We start from the raw sequence: 22,381 nt of genomic DNA, 5'->3' as shown, positions 1-22,381 counted from the left end.
CCTGAGAAAGCTGGACCGCGACAGGGAAAGCTCTTGGGCGGGCCACAGCGCCTTGTGCTCGGTGATTGGCGCGTCAACGAGAGCGATGGGCAAAAAAGCCAATAGCCTTCGTAGAGCGCCCCGGCGCCCGCCCCCTGCCCTCTACATCTTCCAATGAGAAACCGCAACCGGGTGAGCGCCCGTTTCCACCCGGGAGGGGCTGTGGGGCTGCAGCTCCGGCGGTCCGGGCTCCTAGCCTCGCGATTGCGGCTCGCTGGGATGCTCCGGCGCGGGAAAAGCATGGGCGACGCTGTGGGAGAGCGCGGTCGCCTCCGGCGCTACCCCAAGCTCCCAGTGTGGGTCGTGGAGGATCACCAGGAGGTGAGCTGGCGGCTGCTTGGTCCTGGGGCAATATCGCGCGAGGGCCAAGGAGGTTGCGGAGCCTCGGCATCGAAGGCCAGAGAGAAGCAGAATTTGTTACCCGCGCGAGTTCCATTGCTGTGGTGGAAAAGCACCGAAACGACTAACTTGGGAGACTAGGCGCTGACGTTTATTGAATCGCTTACTATGCGTCGGGCAGCTCATTTAACCTTCACGGTTTGCCCGGAATCCCACACCAACAGCTGGCGGCGTCGGGATTCGAACCTGAGCTTTTCTCACTGCAGAACCCCGTGTCCTTAACCTGCCGGTTAACGCAGGCTTCCAGCTTTCCCCGGCGTCTCCATCACGGCACGGCTGCGTGTAGGTGGGAAGCTTTTTGTAAGGAACGTGGGCTGCCATCTGTGATAGAGGGACTGTCATCGTAGCACTCCTAGGGCTGTTGGTATTGTGTGCTTAGTGTGTACAGAATTCTTTTTACACCGAGCCCTGCTTTTATAAACACGAAAGATATTTCCCTTTTTTATGGCAGTGCTGCTTTGGAGTAGCTAAAACGGTGCCTTAATCTAGTCTTCTGGAAGGGAGGCCCATGGATTCGAGACTTTTTTTTTTTTTTTTTTAATTAACAGGCCTTGGAAGCTCTCTGGTTATGAAAGGGGGAGAGGATGATTCCGGATTTATGGATGGAGGAAGGAAGTTGAGTTTCCCAGGACCAAGAGATAGTGTGTATGGGCCTGAGAAAAAGCACAAGGGCGGGTTAAGCGGTGCTTTCAAATTCAGTATTAAACCTAGAACTACAGGGACTGTAACAGAACAGGACCCTTAGAGACCGCCTAGCCTAGCTCCATCATCCTAAGGTGTGGAAAAGGCCAGAAGACCCAAGGTAGCTTGAACACATCCTTATGCCGCAATGTGTATTAACTACCAGTTTTTTCCTGAGGGCCAATCCTTGTCTGTTTACCCACATTATCTTTTGAGTTTGTGATGGGGCAAGATGGCAGCAAGAGACACCCATTAAAGCCTTTGGAGGTGCAAGCTGGAACTTCTGAGGAAAAAATAAAGCTTGGGAACGCTATCTAAACCCATCTACAGTGAACAAATTTTATATTTTCCTACTTTTTAGCAACTCGGTGTGCTTCAAATTATGTGTAGTTATGTTAAGCATTGTTTTTCAGGCTGCAGCTGAGTATATGCTTATGATTGCAGTGCTAATTCCAAATGTGTGCATGTGTTTTTTACAGGTCCTGCCTTACATATACCGGGCCATTGGCTCAAAGCATCTTCCTGCCAGTAACATAAGTTTTGTGCATTTTGATTCACACCCAGACCTCCTTATTCCTGTGAATATGCCAGCTGACACAGTGTTTGACAAGGAAACACTTTTCGGGTAATACGTGGTTTTTGTTAATGATTTTTTTTTTTTAAGTAGACTCTGCCCCCGATGGGGGGCTCAAACTCAAGACCCTGAAACCAAGAGCTACATGCTCCACCAACTGAGCCAGCCAGGCATCCCTCTTAATGATCTTTTATGTGTTTGAAATACAATTTGCAGTACATGATAAACAAGGGAAATAGACTTTGCTGAGCTCATGAGTTTTGTTTTTGTTTTGTTTGCCTTTTTTATTTTATTTAGAGCAAGTGTTGACAGATTTTTTCTTCAAGAGCCAGATAGTAAATATCTTAAGTTTGCTCACCATATGGTCTCTGTTGCAACTACTTATCTCTGTCCTTATAGTAGGAAAGCAACCATGGACATTGTGTAACAAATAGCTGTGGCTATGTTCCAATAAAACTTTATTTACAAAAACGAGTGGCTTAGCCAATGTTTGCCAACCTCAGCTTTAGAATATAGAATTTTAGAAGTAGAAGAGACTTTAGAAGTTACCTAAGCCAGTTCTCCCTTCCTCTCCCCTTTAAAAGTCTGAATACTAAGGCTCAAGAAAATGTGTTTAAACACGTTGTTCAATGGTTGTATAAGCAACACATCTTTAATTTGTATATCCTTCCTTCCAGTATTGAGTCCTTCCAACGTCTAAATTTGTACTACTTTCCCCTAGAAGGGTCATATATGATATATTTCTAAATAAAGACTTACTAGACTCTCTTCTGTAATAAAGTTCTCTGAAATTCTGCCACTGTCTCCTTATGTATGCATTTGTTAGGATGTAGCCTAGTCATACAATGTAAAAAATTACATACATAGCAGTAATTTTTCTTTATAATATAAAATTAAAAGATAGATGCTAGCATGAATTAACTTTAGCCTACTACATTTCTTTCAGTTGACTTTTTCCAGAACTCCATTTTAGAGAACTAATTTCTAAAGAAATGTGGTAGCTCTACCATTGTTGTTACTCTCTTTTATATTTAGAGGTTTTATATTTTAGAAATTGAAAAGAATTATGAAACAAGTATGCAGACTGTACAGTTAGTCATAGAATAATAATTCTTAAACTTTTTAGTCTGAGAATTCCTGTACACCCTTAAAAATTACTGAGCATTTTTCTAAGTGTGGGTTATATCTATTCACATTTACCATATTTGAAATTAAAACTGAGAAATGTTTAAAATATTAATTCATTTCAAAATAATAGACTTCAATATGTTAGCATAAATATATTTTTATGAAAAATATATTTTCTAAAGCAAAAAAATATAGTAAGAAGAGTAACCGTGTTTAAGTTTTTGCACATCTCTTTGATATTTGTCTTTATAGGAGACAGCTAGATTCTCATATCTGCTTCCACATTCAGTCTGTTGCCATATGTTGTTTTGGTGGAAGTAAATGAAGAAAATTTAGAAAGAGTATTTTCATAGCCTTTTCAGATAATTATGAATATTCAGTAGCATACCAAAACTAAGAAGTAGTGGTTTTTTAAAGCTTGGTTCGAATGTAGAATCCAACAATTAAGATTCAAGTCTGAATAACCATTGTATGTTGATCAGTCTTTCTTCGAAGAAATATGATGTTCAGCTTCCAATTGAATCACAAGTGCTTTTCCTTGAGACAACCGTTGTACTTCAAAGTATGTAGCAGAAGTACTTTTTGTGCATTTCTCATTTTGCCACCCAGAATATTTAAAATGTATACTCAGGATCAAGGTTTAATAAAATTATGAAGGACCTGGTGCCTGGGTGGCTCAGTTGGTTAAGCGACTACCTTCGGCTCAGGTCATGATCCTGGAGTCCCTGGATCGAGTCCCGCATCGGGCTCCCTGCTTAGCAGGGAGTCTGCTTCTCCCTCTGATCCTCCCCCCCTCATGTGCTTTCTCTCTCTCAAATAAATAAAATCTTTAAAAAAATAAAATAAAATTATGAAGGACCTTTTTACGTGAAACTGGCTTTGGGAGGGGGCAGTGGTGCTTGGTAGTGAAGAATACAGTGACTACTAGTAGAGTTGGTGCCATCACCTTCATTAATCTTAGGGTACCAACCCACCATTGTTTTGCACCATCAGTGCAAATGTCAATACAATGAAAAGGGGAAATGATGCCTTAATGCCATCAGGAATATTGTTAAACTCTTGTTCTGGGTGAAATTACATTTGGGAAAAGCCACTCACTAGTAGTTTCCATGCTTTCTATTTCTTTTTCAGAGAACTAAGTATTGAGAATTGGATTATGCCTGCAGTTTATGCTGGCCATTTTTCTCATGTGCTGTGGCTTCATCCCACATGGGCTCAGCAAATCAGAGAGGGCAAACATCACTTTTTAGTAGGCAGAGACACTTCTACCACAACAATCAGGTAATTTCCTCATATTTATGAGTATAAGAGGGAATGAATGCTTCTTTTATCTTATTTTGAATCCCCATAATAACTGATAAGTTGTCTACATGCAGATGGGCTCAGATTAAGCCTCAGCTCTTTTAAAGAGTTCTCAAAACACCAGGAACAAGTTTTCAAGTCCCCTGACCTTCTTCACATACCATTTATATTTTGTTGCTGGTCACGTTGGTTTTGAATAATATGATCTTCATCTTCTGGAATTCTGGTTCCATTGATGACTAATTCCATTAAATGAAGTACCTTATATATTTATCTAATGATACATTTTACTATTTCCTTACAATCTAATTATTGTCTGCTGAATTTAACAGTTGACAATGAAAAAGCAAAATTACCTCATTTCAGATTTTTTTTTTGGTAAATCCAATGACTAAAAAGTAGATTTGGGATTTTAGTTTTAGTAATAGATTAGCTTTAGATAATCTAAATTAAGTTACAGCATTCTTTGACTTGAGTTACATGTGCAGCTGTTTTTGTTATATAAGCTCTTTAACCAATGTTTTATGGATATTGCAATACTGTAATTATCTTTAGAAATATCATCGTGTTCTTGACTTTCTACATTCTTTTGTGGTGGGATGAATGTTTTAAGCAGTGAAACCATAACTTTCTCAAAGGTGAAGGAGAGTGGAATAAAATGGTAATACATTGGAAATGAAATACAGTCTTTCTCATTGAAAGTGATAAAAGTATCACTTTTATATATATATAAAAGTATTCTGATTTATCCTTAATGATACTGTTAATTTTTGTTGTGTGTTCTTATCAATTGCACAAATAACTTTGTTGTGTATCCATGAAAATTATATTTATTGAGGATGTTATGCTAAATAAATAAGTAGGGCTCCACATAGAATAAATATTATATATAATACTGGTATATGTGAGAGAATGATAGTGCTTTTATTGAGTACTTCAGTGAGTAGACCTAAGTTGACTAACAGGCTTCTGCAAAATCAGATAATTTTGAGTAATCTGAAGCAGACATTTGAAACTCAATGTATAATAACAGTATTAGGAAAAATTTATTATCTGGTGATTTTACTTAATCCTGCAAGTAAAAGTTTACAGAAGAGACACATACTCAGGTATGCAGTCTGAGATGCGTGTGTTTATACAGATATGAACAAAGCGAAGAGTCCTTTATTAAAGAAGAAAACGAATTTAGGTTGGGGGATACAGCCTTTGTCATTCTTTGGATGGCACAATTTATAATAAGCCTGGATATTAGCTGTATTATGTCATTAGTCTTATTTTGGAAAATTAATAGCTTTTTAAATTTAAGGCTGTATAGCTGGAGGAAGGTGAGTAGGAAATAAATATTAACCATTATTTGAGTTGGATAGAGCCCGACTCTGGAAGAAGCATTTAGTTTTGCTATTCCAAGTACTTGCTAAGGCATAATATAGTTGAAAAGCTAAGAACATACTGATATGTCTAAAATCAGAAATCTGTAACTTGTAAAATGCATTCTGCATGTGTATAAGATATTTTAAAGTTGTTTTCCATATTAAAATATCATGGTTATACAGAGTTTGGCAAAGCTTTGAAACATATCAGAGGGAGCTTTTATTAAGAGAAATTATTTCCAGATGTAATTTTTCTCTTAAGTGATTATTTGGATGAAGTTGCTGCTGGTATGAGAGTGATTCAGAACACTAGCTGAAAGGGGATCATTTATTTCTTTCTTTTATTAGAGTTTACCACACACAGTCCAGGGCCTATGTGGCAGTTTACAGGTTTGGAAACCCCAGTTCCTTTTATCTTTTTGCTTCATCTCCAGAGCATTGCCTTTGTCCTCATAGCGCAAGGTGGGCTTGCCAATTGCATGTTCATGCACCAGTCAGCAGGTAGAAGGGAGCAAGGTTATATATGCTTCTCTTCCACTCACAGCCTTAGTCCAGGACTTAGTCAAATAGCCACACCTCACTGCAAGATCAGCTATGAAATCCAGTCTACTTTGGGCAGTTACATGCACAGCTAAAACTAGGGGGAAAACTATTTCTGTAGAAAAACAGGAATTAACAAAAGTAGAGAGAACTCTTAGTTTTTGTTAAATATGTTCTTTGTTACATTTCTGCAGTGCTTTGGAAATGCTATATGAAATGTCAGCTCATTTGTCCATTTGTCTTTAAAATCGTTTTTTTCCTCTAATCCAGGGTTACAAGTACAGATCATTACTTTCTAAGTGATGGTCTTTATGTAACTGAAGACCAGCTAGAGAACCAAAAACCTTTACAATTGGATGTAATTATGGTAAAACCTTATAAACCCTGTAACAATCAAGAAGAAAAAGATGCAGTGTCTTCTGCTAAGAAGCCAAAGCTAGCACTGGAAGATGCAGAAAACACTGCCTCTACTAAGTGTGACTCTTATTCAGAAGGACTGGAAAAGGACACAGTGACAGAGAGGAGGGACCAAACCTGCCTAGAGCAATCATGTTCATGTTCTTCTGAAAGCCAAGAATGTCAGACTACAGTCAGCACTGGGGAGATTCTGGAAATTTTGAAGAAAGGGGATGCATTTATTTTAGATATTGACTTGGATTTTTTTTCAGTCAAGAATCCCTTCAAAGAAATGTTCACTCAGGTAAATGTGGTATTTTTGAATTGTAGATCTTGAGAATTGTATGACATTTCTCTAGATCAGGGATCAGCAAACTTTCTGCAAAGAGCCAGATATAATTACTTTATTGGGGGTCCCAAATGATTTCTATCACACATTGTTCCTTGTTGTTAAACCTTTTTAAATCATATGCACCTATTTTTTAAATTGAATTATGTATGTACCTTTCTTAACTCAAGGGCCATACAAAAACAAGTTGTAGGTTGTGGTTGCTGATCCCTGCTCTAGATAGTATTTATTATTTCATCTTTATTAATTGGGGTAATATGTATATGGGTAGTTGAAAAAACTAAAATCCCATAGTACAAGAAAGCGTATGCATTAAAGAATGTCACTCTCACCCCACTCCCATTCCCTCAGTTTGTTACCTCAGAAACAAACATCATGGCCAGTTTCTTGGTGTATCTTTCCAGAGATATTCAACATATATAAAGTGCTGTGACAAATTTTTCACTGGACCATGAGGTGCCTGATTACACGTGTACTATTTGTAGCTAATGATTCAGGCCTGTGATCCTTAGGGTACCTCATCAGATCTTAAATGCAGAAAGCCAGACAATATTAGCATGCACAGATCTGAGATGGAACATTTAAGAAACCAATAAATTCATGCTCCAAGTGAGAATTCCTGGGTGCATTTTATGACACTAACTGCTTTAACATTTGGGGGGCTGTTCAAGTCTATTCTTTTTGGGATTCAAATTAACTTTTTTCTACCTAAATTCAGTGTTTGATTAGAATGATATTGCACTTTACAATCCTAAATCGCATATGTATCGGAAGCCATTGTGATTTATCAAAGACCTCTAAATAAGTATTGATTAAAAAATAGGTAAGATTTGAGGATTTAGTGTAATCTGAAACAAGAATGGGGAACCTAGAGTACTCTCCCAAGTTGCAAATAAGGGAGAAAAATTGCCATTTCTTTCTGCTTCTGTACATGGAGCCAGTAGTTATAACCATAGGTTCTTAGAATCATGAAATGACCTTAGAACTATTCAGAAAACTTGAATAGGCATGTCTGAAAGCTGAAGAAACTGACTTTAGGAATTTATTTTACAAATATACTTATCAAATATTTTTAATGAAAATTACTACAAAGTTATACAAGGAACTTAATGGCAGTTACTCCTTTTCCAGTGCTATTAGGAAACCCGGGAAGTGGAGATTTTTGTGTCCTTTTTTTTAAAGAGCATGTGCAGCAGTCCAGAGCAAGTTAAGTTCTGTTTGTTACTTATGCTTATTAGCTGTATGATCTTGGGATAGTTACATAACCTTTCTGACCCACAGTTTCTTCAAGTATAACATCAAAATAATCACACACAATGCTTAGGATTATTATGATGAGGGTAGTGGCACAACATTGTGCTTAATGAACTTCAGCTCTTGCATATAAACTCTTCCCAACAGTACTCCTAAAAGGGATTATTGGGGCCAGATATACCCACCTCTAATGGGGCTATTTAGCATGCTAAAGGGGAGACATTCTCCTGCAGAGTCTGTGCTTAGAAGGCATCATTCTTCATTGTATCTGCCCCCAGTATTGCCTTTGAACTTCTGAGTTCTCTTCAGTGGCTAGGGAAAGGGCGCCAAAGTGAACATGGAGAGTTTTTGTTGTTGCTATTAAAGACATGTATATTTTCTATACATAGCTAAAATCTGTTTAGATCCTTGTATCCATTTAGAATGTAGAATATTATTAGAAATCTTTCATATCAAGTCTTTTTCCATAGCTAATTTTCATACATTCTTGTCGGGATAGAGTTCCCTAAAGCAATGACAATGTTTACAATAACATCTGAGTTATACATTTTCCCTGATTTTCACAGACTAATCTTTAAAGGATTATCTAAGATATTCTTATATCATAGCCATTTTTTACTTAAAGCATATCATTGAGAAAAAAATTGGTTTTTTTCCTAGTATATGGATTTTTGTTTTGTTTTCCAGGAAGAGTACAAAATCTTACAAGAGTTGTACCAGTTTAAAAAACCTGGTACCAACCTGACAGAGGTATCCTTCATTTGTTTCTTTTGGGTTTTGTCTATTTATCACATATCTAATAATATCTTATAGCTCATTAGAGTGCTCTCAAACATCTAACCAAAATCTTTGTGTGTTTATTGGGGAAGCCCATGGTTAGTACTTAACAAGTCATGGTTTTAACTAATTGAACTGCTATTTTCATCGCAATGGGATTTCACTTATTTTTTCAAAGAATAATTATAATCTTGGCTTTTCAATGTGTTTAAAGGAAGATTTGGTAGATTGTGTTGATACTCGAATTCATCAGTTAGAAGATTTAGAAGCTGCTTTTGCTGATTTATGTGATGGTGATGATGAAGAAACCATACAGAAATGGGCTTCCAACCCTGGGTAAGACCTTGAAACATTTTTTCCCCAGCTCTATTTTAGTCCTAGATATATTGTTAAATTTGCTAGATAAATTAGTTTTTAATAATCACTGTTAAGTGCCAACACAAATTTACTAACAATGGTTAGCCTTTACTGAGTGTTTTCTATGTGCCCAATTCTAAGTTTTTTTCCTTTTCATTTATCTCATTTATTCCCTACAACAATCTGATGGCTTCATTATTATTATGTTCATTTTATACATGAGGAAACTAAGGCACAGAGGTTTAAGTTGCTCAAAATCACATAGTAAGTGGGTATGTGCTTAATCGTTGTGCAGTGACTGCCTCTGTGATATATAAGATGTGCTACGTCTTAGGAAAGATTAAAGATTGGTAAAACAGCCCCCATTCTAAGTAGAATAAGAAAAAAAAAATTAACCTATCAGTAAAAAAGTAAATGACTAGACAAGTAAATTATGATGTGAAAACTTGCCTCCTTTTAAGGATAGCCCAACTATGAGTAGAAGCTCAAGCTGCCCATGGCATGAGGGAGCAGGATTTGAAAGCTGGATTCTTCATCAGGTCCTCCATTGGGCCAATTGTCTCAGCATTAACATTACCTTGAAAACATGGAGAGAAAAGTTCTTTTGGCGTGATCATCTGTCATTGTACAGGGCGGGGTGAAGAGTGCCTTTAGTATTAAAGCAAGTTTGAAAGAATGTTGACATAAATAGTATAGTTACTTTTCCCTAAACTAATTCTATTTTTTTTCTAATGCAGTGTAGTTGACTTACTATATTCTATTAGTCTCGGGTGTACAACATGATGAATTGATATTCTGTACATTACACAGTGCTCACCACAGTAAGCGTAGTTACCATGTCACTATACAATTCTTTTATGATATCATTGACTACATTCCCTATGCTTTAGTTTTTATTCCTGCAACTTACTTATTTTATGACTGGAAGTTTGGACCTCTTAATCCCCTTCAGTTTTTTTACCTATCTCCTCACCCACTCTGGCATCCATCAGTTCTTTGTCTTTATGAGCCTGTTTGTTTTTTTGTCATCTCTTCTGATTTTTAGACTCCGTACACAAGTGAAATCATGTGGTAGTTATCTAACTTACTTTGTTTGCATAATAATCTCTAGGTCCATCCATGTTGTCATGAATGCCAAGGTTGCATTCTTTTTTATGACTGGGTAATATTCCATTGTATATATACACCACACCTTCTTTATCCATTCATCTGTCAATGGACACTTGGGTTGCTTCCATATCTTGACTATTGTAAATAATGCTGTAGTAAAGATAGGTGTGCATATATCTTTTCAAATTGGTGTTTTTGTTTTCTTTGGGCAGATACCTAGCAGTGAAATTACTGGATCATATGGTATTTCTATTTTTAATTTTTTGTGGAACTTCCATACTGTTTTCCCAGTGGCTGCACCAGTTTACACTTTTACCAGCAGTACACCAAAGCTCCCTTTTCTCCATATCCTCATCAACACTTGTTATTTCTTGTTTGATTCTAGCCATTGTGACTGGTGTGAGGTCATTTCTCACTGTGGTTTTGGTTTACATTTCCCTGATGATTAGTGATGTTAAGTCTCTGAAATAATTCTTTAAATCATATAAACTCAAAAGGCCAGAAAACTAAAATAGAACCATCAGACACAAACTTTTTTGTCTACATGAGCATAGGAAACCAGAAGTAGCTTATTTTCAAATTGGTCTTCCACAAACTGAGATTATTCTCCACAGTGTAAATATAAGAAATCAGTCATAAGATAGCAACATAAATTAGAGAGTTAGAATAGTAGTACTTTGAGCCACTAAGACTTGTTATGTCATAGTTATTTAAGATAATTCATCAGATGTCTAGAAGAATACAGAAGAAACTGAAATTGAGATTGCCTCTGGGGAGAGGAATTCTATGGCTAAAAGATGAAGTTGTAAGACCGAAACATATTTTGCTATGTGTGTATATTACCTATTCAAAATATTCAGTGTAATTTTTGTTTAAAAATAAAATATTGAAAAACTTCCCTGAAATATAAATATAAAACTTTATTATCACTAAGGAAAACCATGGTATTATATTTATCACATCAGTAAATATTGACCAGGCACTTTAACATCAGTTCACGCTTTTCCTCTTCAGCATAGAATGCTAATTCGAAAAATGATTCCCTCCTTTTTGAAATTATGATGGGAAAGGGAGATGTAGAAATAACTCATGGGATATGATTCTTTCTTGAAATATTGAAAAGTACCTATTATTTTGTGGTTCTGTGATGTCTCAAGCCAAGCTTAAAACTTAAAACAGCATGAAAACCTTGGAGTCCTGATCTAGCCCATAGACGGGTCCACCTTTCACTGAAACTCACTGTGCCTGTGAGCATGCCTGGTTAACTCTTCATCACCTGCAGGGGGTTCTCTCACAGACTTGAAGAAACAATGAGGCTACAACAGAAGCGAGTCCAGACTGTGGCTGGAATTGGGGGAAAAAAGAATAGCACAAAGGAAAAGTGGGTGAGACAAGCAAGAAAAGTCTCCCCAAACTTACCATGCCCCTGAAGGGCCAGATCCTCAGCATGAAGGAGTCTTCACTATTAAGAAGTAGAGGAGGTAGGTGATTAGGGTCCAGAAGCCCAGAAAGTGTTTTTAATAAAAAGAAAGAAGTAACAGGATGAGTGGATAGATAGGCCTCCATGCCTCCCTTTTTCTTTCCTTTTTCCCCCTCCCACCAGATGAGTAGATATTGGTGGGGGAGGCAAAATGCTAGAACCATTAATTAATTAATCATGCCTTCCAAAGAGTTCCACCTAAATTAAATCACTTAAAAGCAGTATTGTTAGTATACCAAATGGTATAGAACTTTTCCAGTTATAATTGTGTATGTCAAATATGTTCTTAAATTTTTTTAACTTTTGGGAAACTATCTTTTTTCATCACTGTGTGCTAAAGGCACTTAGTTTTCTTGCTGATGAAAATAATTTTTAAAGTCACAGTAGAGCTTCCATTTCTAAAGAAGAGGAAAATCTCAGTTTCTTGAGTGCTAATTTTCAACCTTTAACACAATCTGTAATCTTGTAGGTAAGAAAAAACAGAGAACATCTATTTCTTAATATTTTAAGATGATATTTGAATATCTTTATCTTTCTCAAACATCATGTGAAACATATTGTTAAAGGTAAATTTTAAATGTAATAGATGATTTGCTTCTATAATTGTAGTCGAGGTGGTGTGATGTTTAATTGAAGGGTGACTTTTTTCCAGAATGGAATCACTAATTCCACTTGTACAGAGTTTGAAAAAACGGATGGAAGTACCAGACTATGAAATGGTAAATACTTTATATTAAAGTATATAGAAAGGCATTTTTGTGAGTAGAAAAAGTACTTTTTGTTAAAGTGGTTTTCTTTTGTATTCCAGGAAAGTGTAAATGAATTATTTTTTTTAAATGAGAAGACCTGAAAAAATACATAACTTTTTAGAAGTCAGAATACTGGAAAAGTTTTCCAGAAAAAATAAGCTTTTCCCAATTTTATGTATGAAGCAAAAGTGCTGTGTATGTTTTTATTTTGTCCCTTATTTATTAATTCGTTTTCATAGTCCCTTCCTCCTCCTTTCTTTCCTCTCTCTGAAGACTTTCCTGATTGTAAAAACCAAGAGAAAGACAAAAAGGTGCTCTGGCAAGTGCATCTCAACTGTATCAGCTGTATCACTGACTTTGTTTGCCAACAGTGATCTGAAAGCTATGGTAAAAGTGGATACCTCAATGATAATTGCTTTTATTTTTATATCATTTTGCAGTTTTTGAAGCATAAATTTTCCCATTTGAAGTTCAAGTGTCTTTTTAGATTTTGTGCCAAAACTGAGACCTGCAAGTCTTCTTTTACTCCTGGTGCTTCTTTGACTTCAATAAATTGTGTTTTTGCTCTCGTGTTTTCTTTAGTTGTGGTATACAATCAAACCTCTTTATTTGAACTGAAGTTTATGTACTGATTTAATGCCAACTTTATAAGAATAAAAAAATACTAATGAAAGAATATTTTGGTTAAATTGGAGCTAGTCCAAAACCCACTTTTTTTTTTTAATGGCAATTTTTAAGAATGATAAGAGTTGGAAGATACTTAGGATTTTAAAATGCTTTCAGCTTGCATGGCACTGTTGAATGTGTTTTCATGCAGGTCTGCTGTAAATGTTACATTGCATCAGGATTTTCCAGTGGTAGATGGGGTTTTGGACATTGCTGAAAGAAGGAAGGGATAGAATGGTCTTGATTGCAGATTATGGAATCAAATATGATGTGCCTATAGCTGCAGGATTAGACCACTAAGTGTTTTGATCCTTTCAATAGAAAAGAACATGCACATTCTGTCATTTTCCTACATTGATTGTTCCTAGTTAAAATTTTGATGTGTATCCAGAGCCTTCAATAAAATAGATTAATGGGGGTTTTTTCCCATGCTTTGCACTCATATACACTAGGCAAAACAGTGACATATTGAGTTCCGTTTTTCAAAACTTCAAAGCAGAGGATGTAAAATGTTAGCCCATGAGCCACTTCTAACTTTCAGGCATAGTTGAGTGCTAAGACTGGAACACCAGTCATTGACATTTAAAAAACACATCTATAGATGTCAGTAGTATGTGATTGTACATATAAAGGATACATAAGAAACTGGTAACAGGAGAAAGACTTTCCCTTATATCCTCCTGAAGCTTTGAACATAGTACTAGATTAGAGGCATGTGTCTAAAAAAAAAAAAAATGTTGGAAAGAAGAGGTAAGATGAGAATATGTATAGTTTTATATCCGCTTTTAGAATCTAGGTGAAATGGATAATTTGCTAGAAAATAGGAATTATCAAAATAGACTCAAAGACAGAAACTGAATTCAAAATTACAAAATTAAAAAGTAGTTAAAAGAATTATTCCTATAAAAGACATCAGACCCAAACAGCTGTACAGGCCAGTTCTTCCAAAACTTTAAAGAATAGAGAACTTCTGTGGCACAGAAACTACTGAGGAAAAAAACAATCCCAGTCCACAACAATATTATAAGATTTGTCAGCAAGGATATTAATGGTTAAAGAATCTTCTAAAAACAATAAAGACTTAACAGGGTAATTTTTAATTTTCTTATTTTCAGGTTCACCAGGCTGGTCTAACCTGTGATTACTCAGAACTTCCTCACCACATCAGCACAGAACAAGAAATTGAGTATCTTATTCAGTCTGTATATTATTTACTGAAAAATTTACCAAAACCTACTCTTGTGACAATTGCAAGGTAGGTGTGGTAGCCTGAATAATGACCCACCAAAGATATTCACATCCTAATCTCCAGAACCTGTGTTTATGTTATCTTGTATAGGAAAAGAGACTGCAGATATAATTAACTCGAGGATCTTGAAATGAGGAGATTAGCCAGGATTATCCAGTGGGCCAGCATGCTCCCAGTGGTCCTTATAAAAGGAGGACAAGAGGGTCAGAATCAGAAATCGAAAGATGCTACGCTGCTGGCTTTGAAGATGGAGGGAATAGGGCCACAAGCAAAGGAATACAGGCAGCCTCTAGAAGCTGGAGAGACAGGGAAACAGATTCTTCCCTAGAACCTAGAGAAGAAGGCAGCCCTGCTAGCATCTTCATTGTAGGACTCGGGTAATAACTTTGTGTTGCTTTAAGCCACTGAGTTTGTGGTAATTTGTTATAGCAGCCATAGGAAATTAATACAGTCCCAATAGATGAATCTAATGATTACTATTACAGTAATTCTAATCAATTTTTCACCTACTCGGCTCAAAATTCAGATGTTGTATTTTCTCTTTCCTCTTAGTGATGGTTGGGAAACAACATACAGTTCTTATTGTCTTATCTTTGAAGTTGGTGATACTGTTCAGATGAACACAAGAATTCCCATTTGTGTGTCTCCAAAAGACTATTTAGCTGCTGCCATGTTTCAGATTTGAGAATAATGTGCTGAAAGTTAAACAATTTAATAAAACTTTTCTGTGTTAATCTTTGGGCTGGTTTTATATGGAACTGTGAGGTTAATACTTTAATATTTTATGACAAATATTTTGTAGTGTCCTTTTACCATCCTGAAATGAAATTCATAGATAATCTAACCTACATACATACATGGTTTAAGTACATAGAAATATTATACATAATATATAGATAATATAATTGTCTTGGTTCATTCAGACTGCAATAACAGAATACCATAGACCATGTGGCTTATAAACAGAAATTCACTCCTCACAGTCCTGGAGGCTGGGAAGTTCAAGAGGCAGTCACTCACAGATTCAGTGTGGTGAAGACCTGCTTCCTCGGTTACAGACCGCAGTCTTCTCCCTATAACCTCACATGGTGGAAGGCGTGAAGGAGCTCTCTGGGGTCTCATTCATAATGGCATTAATCTCATTCATGAGGAATCCACCCTCATGATTTAATCACCTCCAAATATGATCACTTTGGGAATTAGATTCAACATAAGGATTTTGGAAGGACACAAACATTTAGTTAATAACAATAGCCTACCTGTACACATAACTTAAATATATGTTTATATATGTATACATACACAAAAATCATTGTAACATAAAAGAAATGAAAGTAACTGATAAAGTAATATGTATTAAAATGCCACACAAGGGGTGCTTGGGTGGCTCAGTCATTAAGCGTCTGCCTTCGTCTCGGGTGGTGATCTCGGGGTCCTTGGCCCTATGTTGGGCTCCCTGCTCAGAAGGGAATCTGCTTCTCCCTCTCCCTCTGCCCTTCCCTCTCACTTGTGAGCATGCATGCGCGCTCTCTCTCTCTCAAATAATAAATAAAACCTTTTAAAAAAAATGTTTTTAAAGCCACACAAAACTAGCTTCTTTACAGAGTCACTAAATGTAAAGTTACAAGTGCAGACAGATACTCATGTGATGTATTGGCCAAATACCATGAACAGCACTGCCGTAGTGACATGGATTTTCTAGTCCTAACAACCTCTTGGTAAAGTTCTGAACTTAAAGTCCAGTCTTCTCTCAATATACAGAATAGCTGCATTCCTGGGAAATTTAGTTCATATTTAATCCATTTTCAAAAATACTTTGTTCATATGTAGAAGAGCATTAAGTTCTAGGCTCAAGAATTAAAAACAGGTTTTTTCACTTATGTGAGTATTCTGTGGACTTTGGAAAGTATATAGGACACGGGACGAGTATTTATATTTACATTCATATTGCAGGTCTGTCCCGCATATTGCAAGCATTCTGGCAGCCCTGCCCTCTTGCCTTAGCCCCTTGTCATTGTGACAATCAAAAATGTACCTGCAGGTTTCCGAAACTCCCTCTTGGGGGTAGCTTCCCTCAAGAACTACTCTACAGTGTTTTAAAGAAGCCAGAAATCTTTTTGAAAGCATCGAAGTACTCCTTATTTATTAAGGCTTATAAATTAAACTTTTATATATGATATTTTCTCAAACTAGGTCTTTATCCATATGTATATATTAGACAGTATTTAATAATTTTAAATTGTTCTGTCTCATTTATTGTGTGTTATTTATATCAAGTCTCAAAAATAACCTGATCACCAGAGAATGGAATGAGTTTATCAGAAGTCTTACAGATTATGTCTTTAGGTCTAAAATGCTTGTGACAAGGACTAAGCTAGATAACTAAATCCATTTCCTTCTATCAAGATTTCCAATCCCACATCTAAATGGCTTTCCTCACCCCAGTCCAGAACCAGGAGACAGTGATGAAATCATTTCAGATCTTAATCCAGCTTAATTGTCAGTGACATTGTAACTGCTTGGTAACTGAGGTTGTAGTTGGTGATTGTGGAAAGACTCCCCAAAATACAGTTTCCTGCCCCATCCCACTTTGCTCTTTTCTCCTTAATACTACCTGGGAAACTAATCCCAAAACCAGCATGTCTCCACATTTCATTTTGGATGATCCTACATACTTGTATACTTAACAGATCGGTTTTAGAAGTGGACACCTTTTATCAGTTGGAAAGCCTCTACTCTTATCATTTCTAGCCCTATTGTGCCCATAATAAAAGAATGAGAAAGATGCCCAATCATTAAGATAATAACCCCCGGTATTTCCAGTATCTCCCTTCGGGGGAAACAGCAGTCTAGTGATTAAGCACTGAGGCTTTGAAGACATGTTGTGTCATTTTGAATCCCATCACCAGCACTTAGCAGCTAGGTGACCTGTGCAGGGTAATTTTCTGTTTCAGATTCCTTTTAAAGGGGTCGTAAATGTATGTATTTCATAGAATTGCTGGAAGATTAAAGAACATAATGTAATGTGCCTGACAGAGTAAACATTTAGTAGCTTTCAACTGTTACTATTCCAAAATTCAACATACCTTCATTTCGATTTTATATTGAAATCAACAAATGCAGATTTTTCTTCACTGCACAGTGTGATCTTATCTTATTTACAGGTATTTTTCTTTCTCTTTCTCTTCTTGGTTCCAGGTCAAGTCTGGATGATTACTGTCCTTCTGAGCAAGTTGACACCATTCAAGAAAAAGTCCTCAATGTGCTATGCTCCCTCTATGGAGCTGTAGACATTCAGCTGGTGTACTTAGCAGAATGTTCTCCATCTTGAAACAACAAAACACTAGGTTCCTATTACATCTTTTTTTTTTTTTTAGGGTTTTCATTAACTTATTTGTAAATGAGTCTTCCAGAAAAGACTTTGTTTTTATATTAACTTTAAGTTAAAATCTTTCAGGTATTTTGAATCTCAAAACAGATATCATCAGTTGTCAAAAGATGACAATTTTTTTGACATCAAGTCTACCCCCCACAATTGATTGTTGCTTATTTTTCTTCCTTTCCATCATTGTCTTCTTCATTTTGTAAGGGTTGGTTTTTTTTCCTCTTTTCCCCCTATGTCAGTTGGACTATACAAAATTCATTCATTTATTCACTCAACCGACATTTATTGAGCACTTACATGTGCCAAACATAATTAAGTGCTGGGTGTATGGTAATGAACAGAATAAGACAAGTCCCCTGCCCTCTTAGGGGACAGCTGAGAAACAAATTATGGATTATGAGAAGTGTTATGAAGGAAAAGACAACCATAAACATCTCTTAGGCATGCTGTTAGTACTCAGGGTACCCTAGCTGTATAAGAAAGTAACATTCTCAAAAGCTACTACCAAAAAAATAAACTTGCCAGTCCATGAAAATCAGAAAATCTACCTTTCCAAGACTGTCAGGGTTGTGGCCCAGCTGTTGCTGCATATTCTCATTGTTGGAGTGGAGGAGGTCTATTTGAGTAAAGTCAACTAGCAAAAATTTTCTTTGCTAATCAGAAAAGCCCTTCAGGGTTTTTGGTGCCTCCAGATTATCAGTATGGGCATTGATTATCATTATAGTTCCTAAGTGCCACTTTATTGGCAGTCTGGGTTGATAATTTCTTCAAATAAACCAGCTTTTGGTGTAAATGGAAAAAAGAGGGTGCCTGGGTGGCTCAGTCAGTAGGCGTCTGCCTTCGGCTCAGGTCATGATCCCAGGGTGCTGGGATCGAGTCCCACATCGGGGTCCCTGCTCCGCAGGAAGGCTGCTTCTCCCTCTCCCACTCCCCCTGCTTGTATTCCCTCTCTTGCTGTGCCTGTCTCTGTCAAATAAATAAAATCTTTAAAAAAGAAAAAAAGATAAATCCTTAATTCTGACCTACCATAAATACCCAAAGACTTAACTGCCTGCCAACAGCTTCTCCATGAGTAAGAGAGCCTACCTGAGTCCCTCTTAATCATGGAACTTTTCATTTGCTTAATTTACCAAAGTCTTCCCTCTTCAGTATTCCTGAGGTTCAGCAATCATTTTTACCTACCTGATTTCTTTTTTTTTTTTAAGTAGGATGGCATTTAGAGGGGGAAAAAAACACCCATCCATTCCTTAATCCTAATAACAGCAGTTGTTTTCATTTTTGCATGTAACTTTTGGGCCTTGACCACGTGTACATGTTGAGTTGCATGTAGCTACAATTGTAATGTGTTACCTAACTTGATGGCTAATACCCAAGTCCCATTACCATTGTCACTCAATAGATGGCACCAGATCCCATTTTTCCAATGATGCTGTTTTCCAGCAAATTTTTCTTGTCACCAAATTGATTTCCCAAGGCTGATAGCATGAATGCCTATTTCTGTTGTGAAAAGCAAAGCAAAGTGATTCAACTTTCCATTTTGATAGAACATTATGTGCCAAAAAGTTTTCTCTGTAAAATCAGAATTGTAAAACAGTGCTATTTATTTTAAAATTTAAAAAAAAAATTATTAGATTTCTGTAAATGGATGTTACTTTTATGAGTAAATTATTTTGTGTGCTAAAAGAAATAAAAAGGTGTGTTTTGAGGTTTTAAAGATTTAAAACCAAACTAGCACTAGTTGTATATGATCTCAGTGTGTTCGTAGTACTGATCTTATGATCTGCTTGAGTAGTCATTTATTACAATTCCCATGAACTCGATGTGACTCATCATTGTTTTAACTCAGAATAAAAGGGCATGAGTTTCTTTTTTCAGAATATTCATTGTTTTGTCCTCCTGCTCTGTGATTCTCTCTGAATCAAATTCAGCCCCTATTTGTTGACTAGCACCAACTTGGTAAATTATGTCACTGTGCATTTCAAATAGGAAGATACTTAGTTTATCAAAACATCCTTCATGTGTGTTCTAAGTACCAATGAGGAATACGACCGTACAGGGTTTTGGATTATGTACAAATATCACTGAAGCATGGGATTTTGAGCAATTTTTTTAAAACTGTGACTTAAATATAAGCATTGACCAGAGCTTTGGTAGTAAGAAGTATATATTCCCCAGTATCAAAGAAGCAAAGTCTTTTTTTTTCCTTCAGAAATATTTTTTGTAGCCCTCTGGCTTTGAGTGTTCTGGGTCCTCAAGGAGCTCTTAGTCAAGGTTCTTCACTCTTTATAGGATATTCTCTCTAAATCTTTATTCTGTTTTAGCAGTAGTGGCCCTGGATTGCTGGCAGTGTATGTACATCATACTGCTGATAGCTTAGAGTCAGTGGTGTTTCTTAGTACAGGATCATCTCATTCACCATACATCTTAAGAGAAAGCCCTTACGTGAAACTGAAGGAGTTTTTATTGGCTGTCTCAGAATGGCTCAAGATACATGAGGATCCTTATTGGACTGTGCTTGGCCATCCTGAGTCCCAGCACTCTCTCGTAGTGCTTGTTCCTAAACTAACTGGTCCTGCACTGTCTCTGTGGTTCTGTAGTTCCAGCTGCGCTCCTAGGAACCCAAACGTCGGTGCCATCCTGTCCCTTTATCGTCACTGGGGTTCAAATGAAGTTACGGTGACTGAGGAGGTTTCTATGAACCTGGATTCTTAGGAGGGAGTTCTCTGAACGGTAAATATTCCGGTCACTCACTGGAAGGGTATGTCTTACCATTGCGAACTAGTAAGTTGGCATTCGATGCATTAGTATCTTAGCAGTTTGGTTCCTAGGATTCAGAAGCAGGAGCCCATTACCGAGGCTGAAGCAAGGCCGAGCGTGCACGATTTCACTTCCTTTGAAGACCTTGTTGAACGGTCAGCCGATCTCTAGTTACAGCTTTCCTACCATGTCTGTGTCACTTCAAAATGCTCATCAGTGGCACCTAGACCTCGAAGCCTGGCCATCAGCCATCAGCCATCAGCACTGTTTAGGGGCCTTAGCGCCCCAGTTGATACGAAGCATGCCAAGACGAAGATACAGAGTACAGCTGTAAAAGCGTGAGCTTCAGAGAGCTACTGCCTTGGCTCCAGTGTCCCCTTCTCCACTCTTCCCGCCGAATGACCTCTCTAAGCCTCAGCTTCCCTTTTACAATAAGAGAGCTTAACTCGTTGGCATATTCTGAAGAACAACATACAAAACCCTTAATGCAAGAACCAGTCAGTGAACGTTGACTGTTACCTCCAAGCCCAGCCCTACTTTGAGTGTCCTGTGATGGCTGTTCCAAGGCTCCACTGCTCTTCTCATTCCTCTCCTAAATCCTGATTTTTTTAAACCCTATGTCAGTTTCTACTGAATTTCTGTGAAAAGAAGTATCAGCTTTAAGCAGAGTTACTTACAGTGTAAAAGTTTTGTCTTAAAATTGGTACAAGGATCCCTTTATTCACAATTTTATTTTTTTTAAAGATTTTATTTATTTATTTGACAGAGAGAGACAGCGAGAGCGGGAACACAAGCAGGGGGAGAGTGGGAGAGGGAGAAGCAAGCTTCCTGCTGAGCAGGGAGCCCGACACAGGGCTCGATCCCAGGACCCCAGGACCATGACCTGAGCCGAAGGCAGACACTTAACCATCTGAGCCACCCAGGCGTCCTTTATTCACAATTTTAAAACTTGGACCCATGCAGTCAGGGGCAGGGGTGCGGTGGGGGAGGTATCAGGGAAGTCAGCCTGCCCTAGTTTTTTTTTTTTTTTTCCCCCTCTTTACACTTTACTTCCTGCCTGCTTGCAGATAAAGCTAGGATTTGTGATGCTAAACCCCTGATGGGGTCAATGTTTGGAAATTGCTACCCCTCCGACTTATAATTTACCTTCATAAAATCTTGAATTATCTTCATCATTTTTAATGTTGCCCTCAAGCAAAAAAAGTCCCTCATGTATCAGCCAGAGCCTGCCAGGGAGGTGGGGGTAGAGTGAGTACCTCCAAACATCTCACTGTTCTTTCCAGACCCCTCACAAGCATCCTTCGTCTGGGTCTCCGCCTTATTATGGGCCCTATATTGTACATGCTCTTGTGAGCATGCTATCTTTGAGAGCAAACTGAACAAATGGAAGCATTAATACAAGAACATTTACCAAGGATTAAGTGTGTTAAAAACGAGTCCAAAAGAGCTAAAGGATACTACCTATATAATCTAGTGATTATGTCCATAGAATAACTGTGTTAAACATGGAAGAAAGGCTACCGGGTATTTTGCAATCTGTTCTCTTACGGATAAAACCTGGTAAGAACCGTGTTCCACTTCCATAAGTTCCAATGCTTATGTTAACACGATGTAAAAATGTATATCGTTTGAATTTCAGCCTCAAAATCTTATATTTAACACTACCATACAAAAACCGTGGATGCGAACTTTTGGTCCCTAAAAAGAATACTGTGCTTAGATTATAGCTTCGCCGAGTGTTGGTGGAGTAACCCTCTTCCTCGCTTCTGATTTTCCTTCCATGGGGAGGCACCTCCCAGTAGAGTCCCGACCTTGCTGT

General features: G+C 37.4%; 1 protein-coding gene across 3 annotated transcripts; it reads left to right on the top strand.

The window, feature by feature from the left end:
• The first annotated feature begins 188 nt into the window (after positions 1–188).
• CUNH5orf22 (chromosome unknown C5orf22 homolog) lies at positions 189–21,329 on the top strand. Of its 3 annotated transcripts, XM_028098050.2 has the most exons (10): positions 189–360; positions 1,599–1,744; positions 3,953–4,102; positions 6,304–6,733; positions 8,720–8,782; positions 9,024–9,145; positions 12,409–12,475; positions 14,287–14,426; positions 17,619–17,767; positions 20,403–21,329. In XM_028098050.2, the coding sequence occupies exons 1-9, from the start codon at positions 259–261 to the stop codon at positions 17,749–17,751; spliced, it is 1,353 nt and encodes a 450-aa protein (XP_027953851.1). In that variant the 5' UTR covers positions 189–258; the 3' UTR covers positions 17,752–17,767; positions 20,403–21,329. The 3 variants fall into 3 exon arrangements, 2 of the variants coding, with proteins under 2 accessions (XP_027953851.1, XP_027953850.1); XM_028098049.2 differs by lacking the exon at positions 20,403–21,329 and having other exon boundaries at positions 17,619–19,909; XR_003608251.2 differs by lacking the exons at positions 14,287–14,426; positions 17,619–17,767; positions 20,403–21,329 and adding an exon at positions 11,559–11,757.
• The last annotated feature ends 1,052 nt before the right edge of the window (positions 21,330–22,381 follow it).

The sequence above is a fragment of the Eumetopias jubatus genome, unplaced genomic scaffold (genome assembly GCF_037043125.1).
Source record: "Eumetopias jubatus isolate StellerSeaLion01/CBP00866 unplaced genomic scaffold, mEumJub1_p1.0 scaffold_5, whole genome shotgun sequence".
Classification (NCBI taxonomy): Eukaryota; Metazoa; Chordata; class Mammalia; order Carnivora; family Otariidae; genus Eumetopias; species Eumetopias jubatus.
The sequence above is the reverse complement of the archived record's forward strand: the minus strand, read 5'-3'. Positions and strand labels throughout refer to the sequence as shown.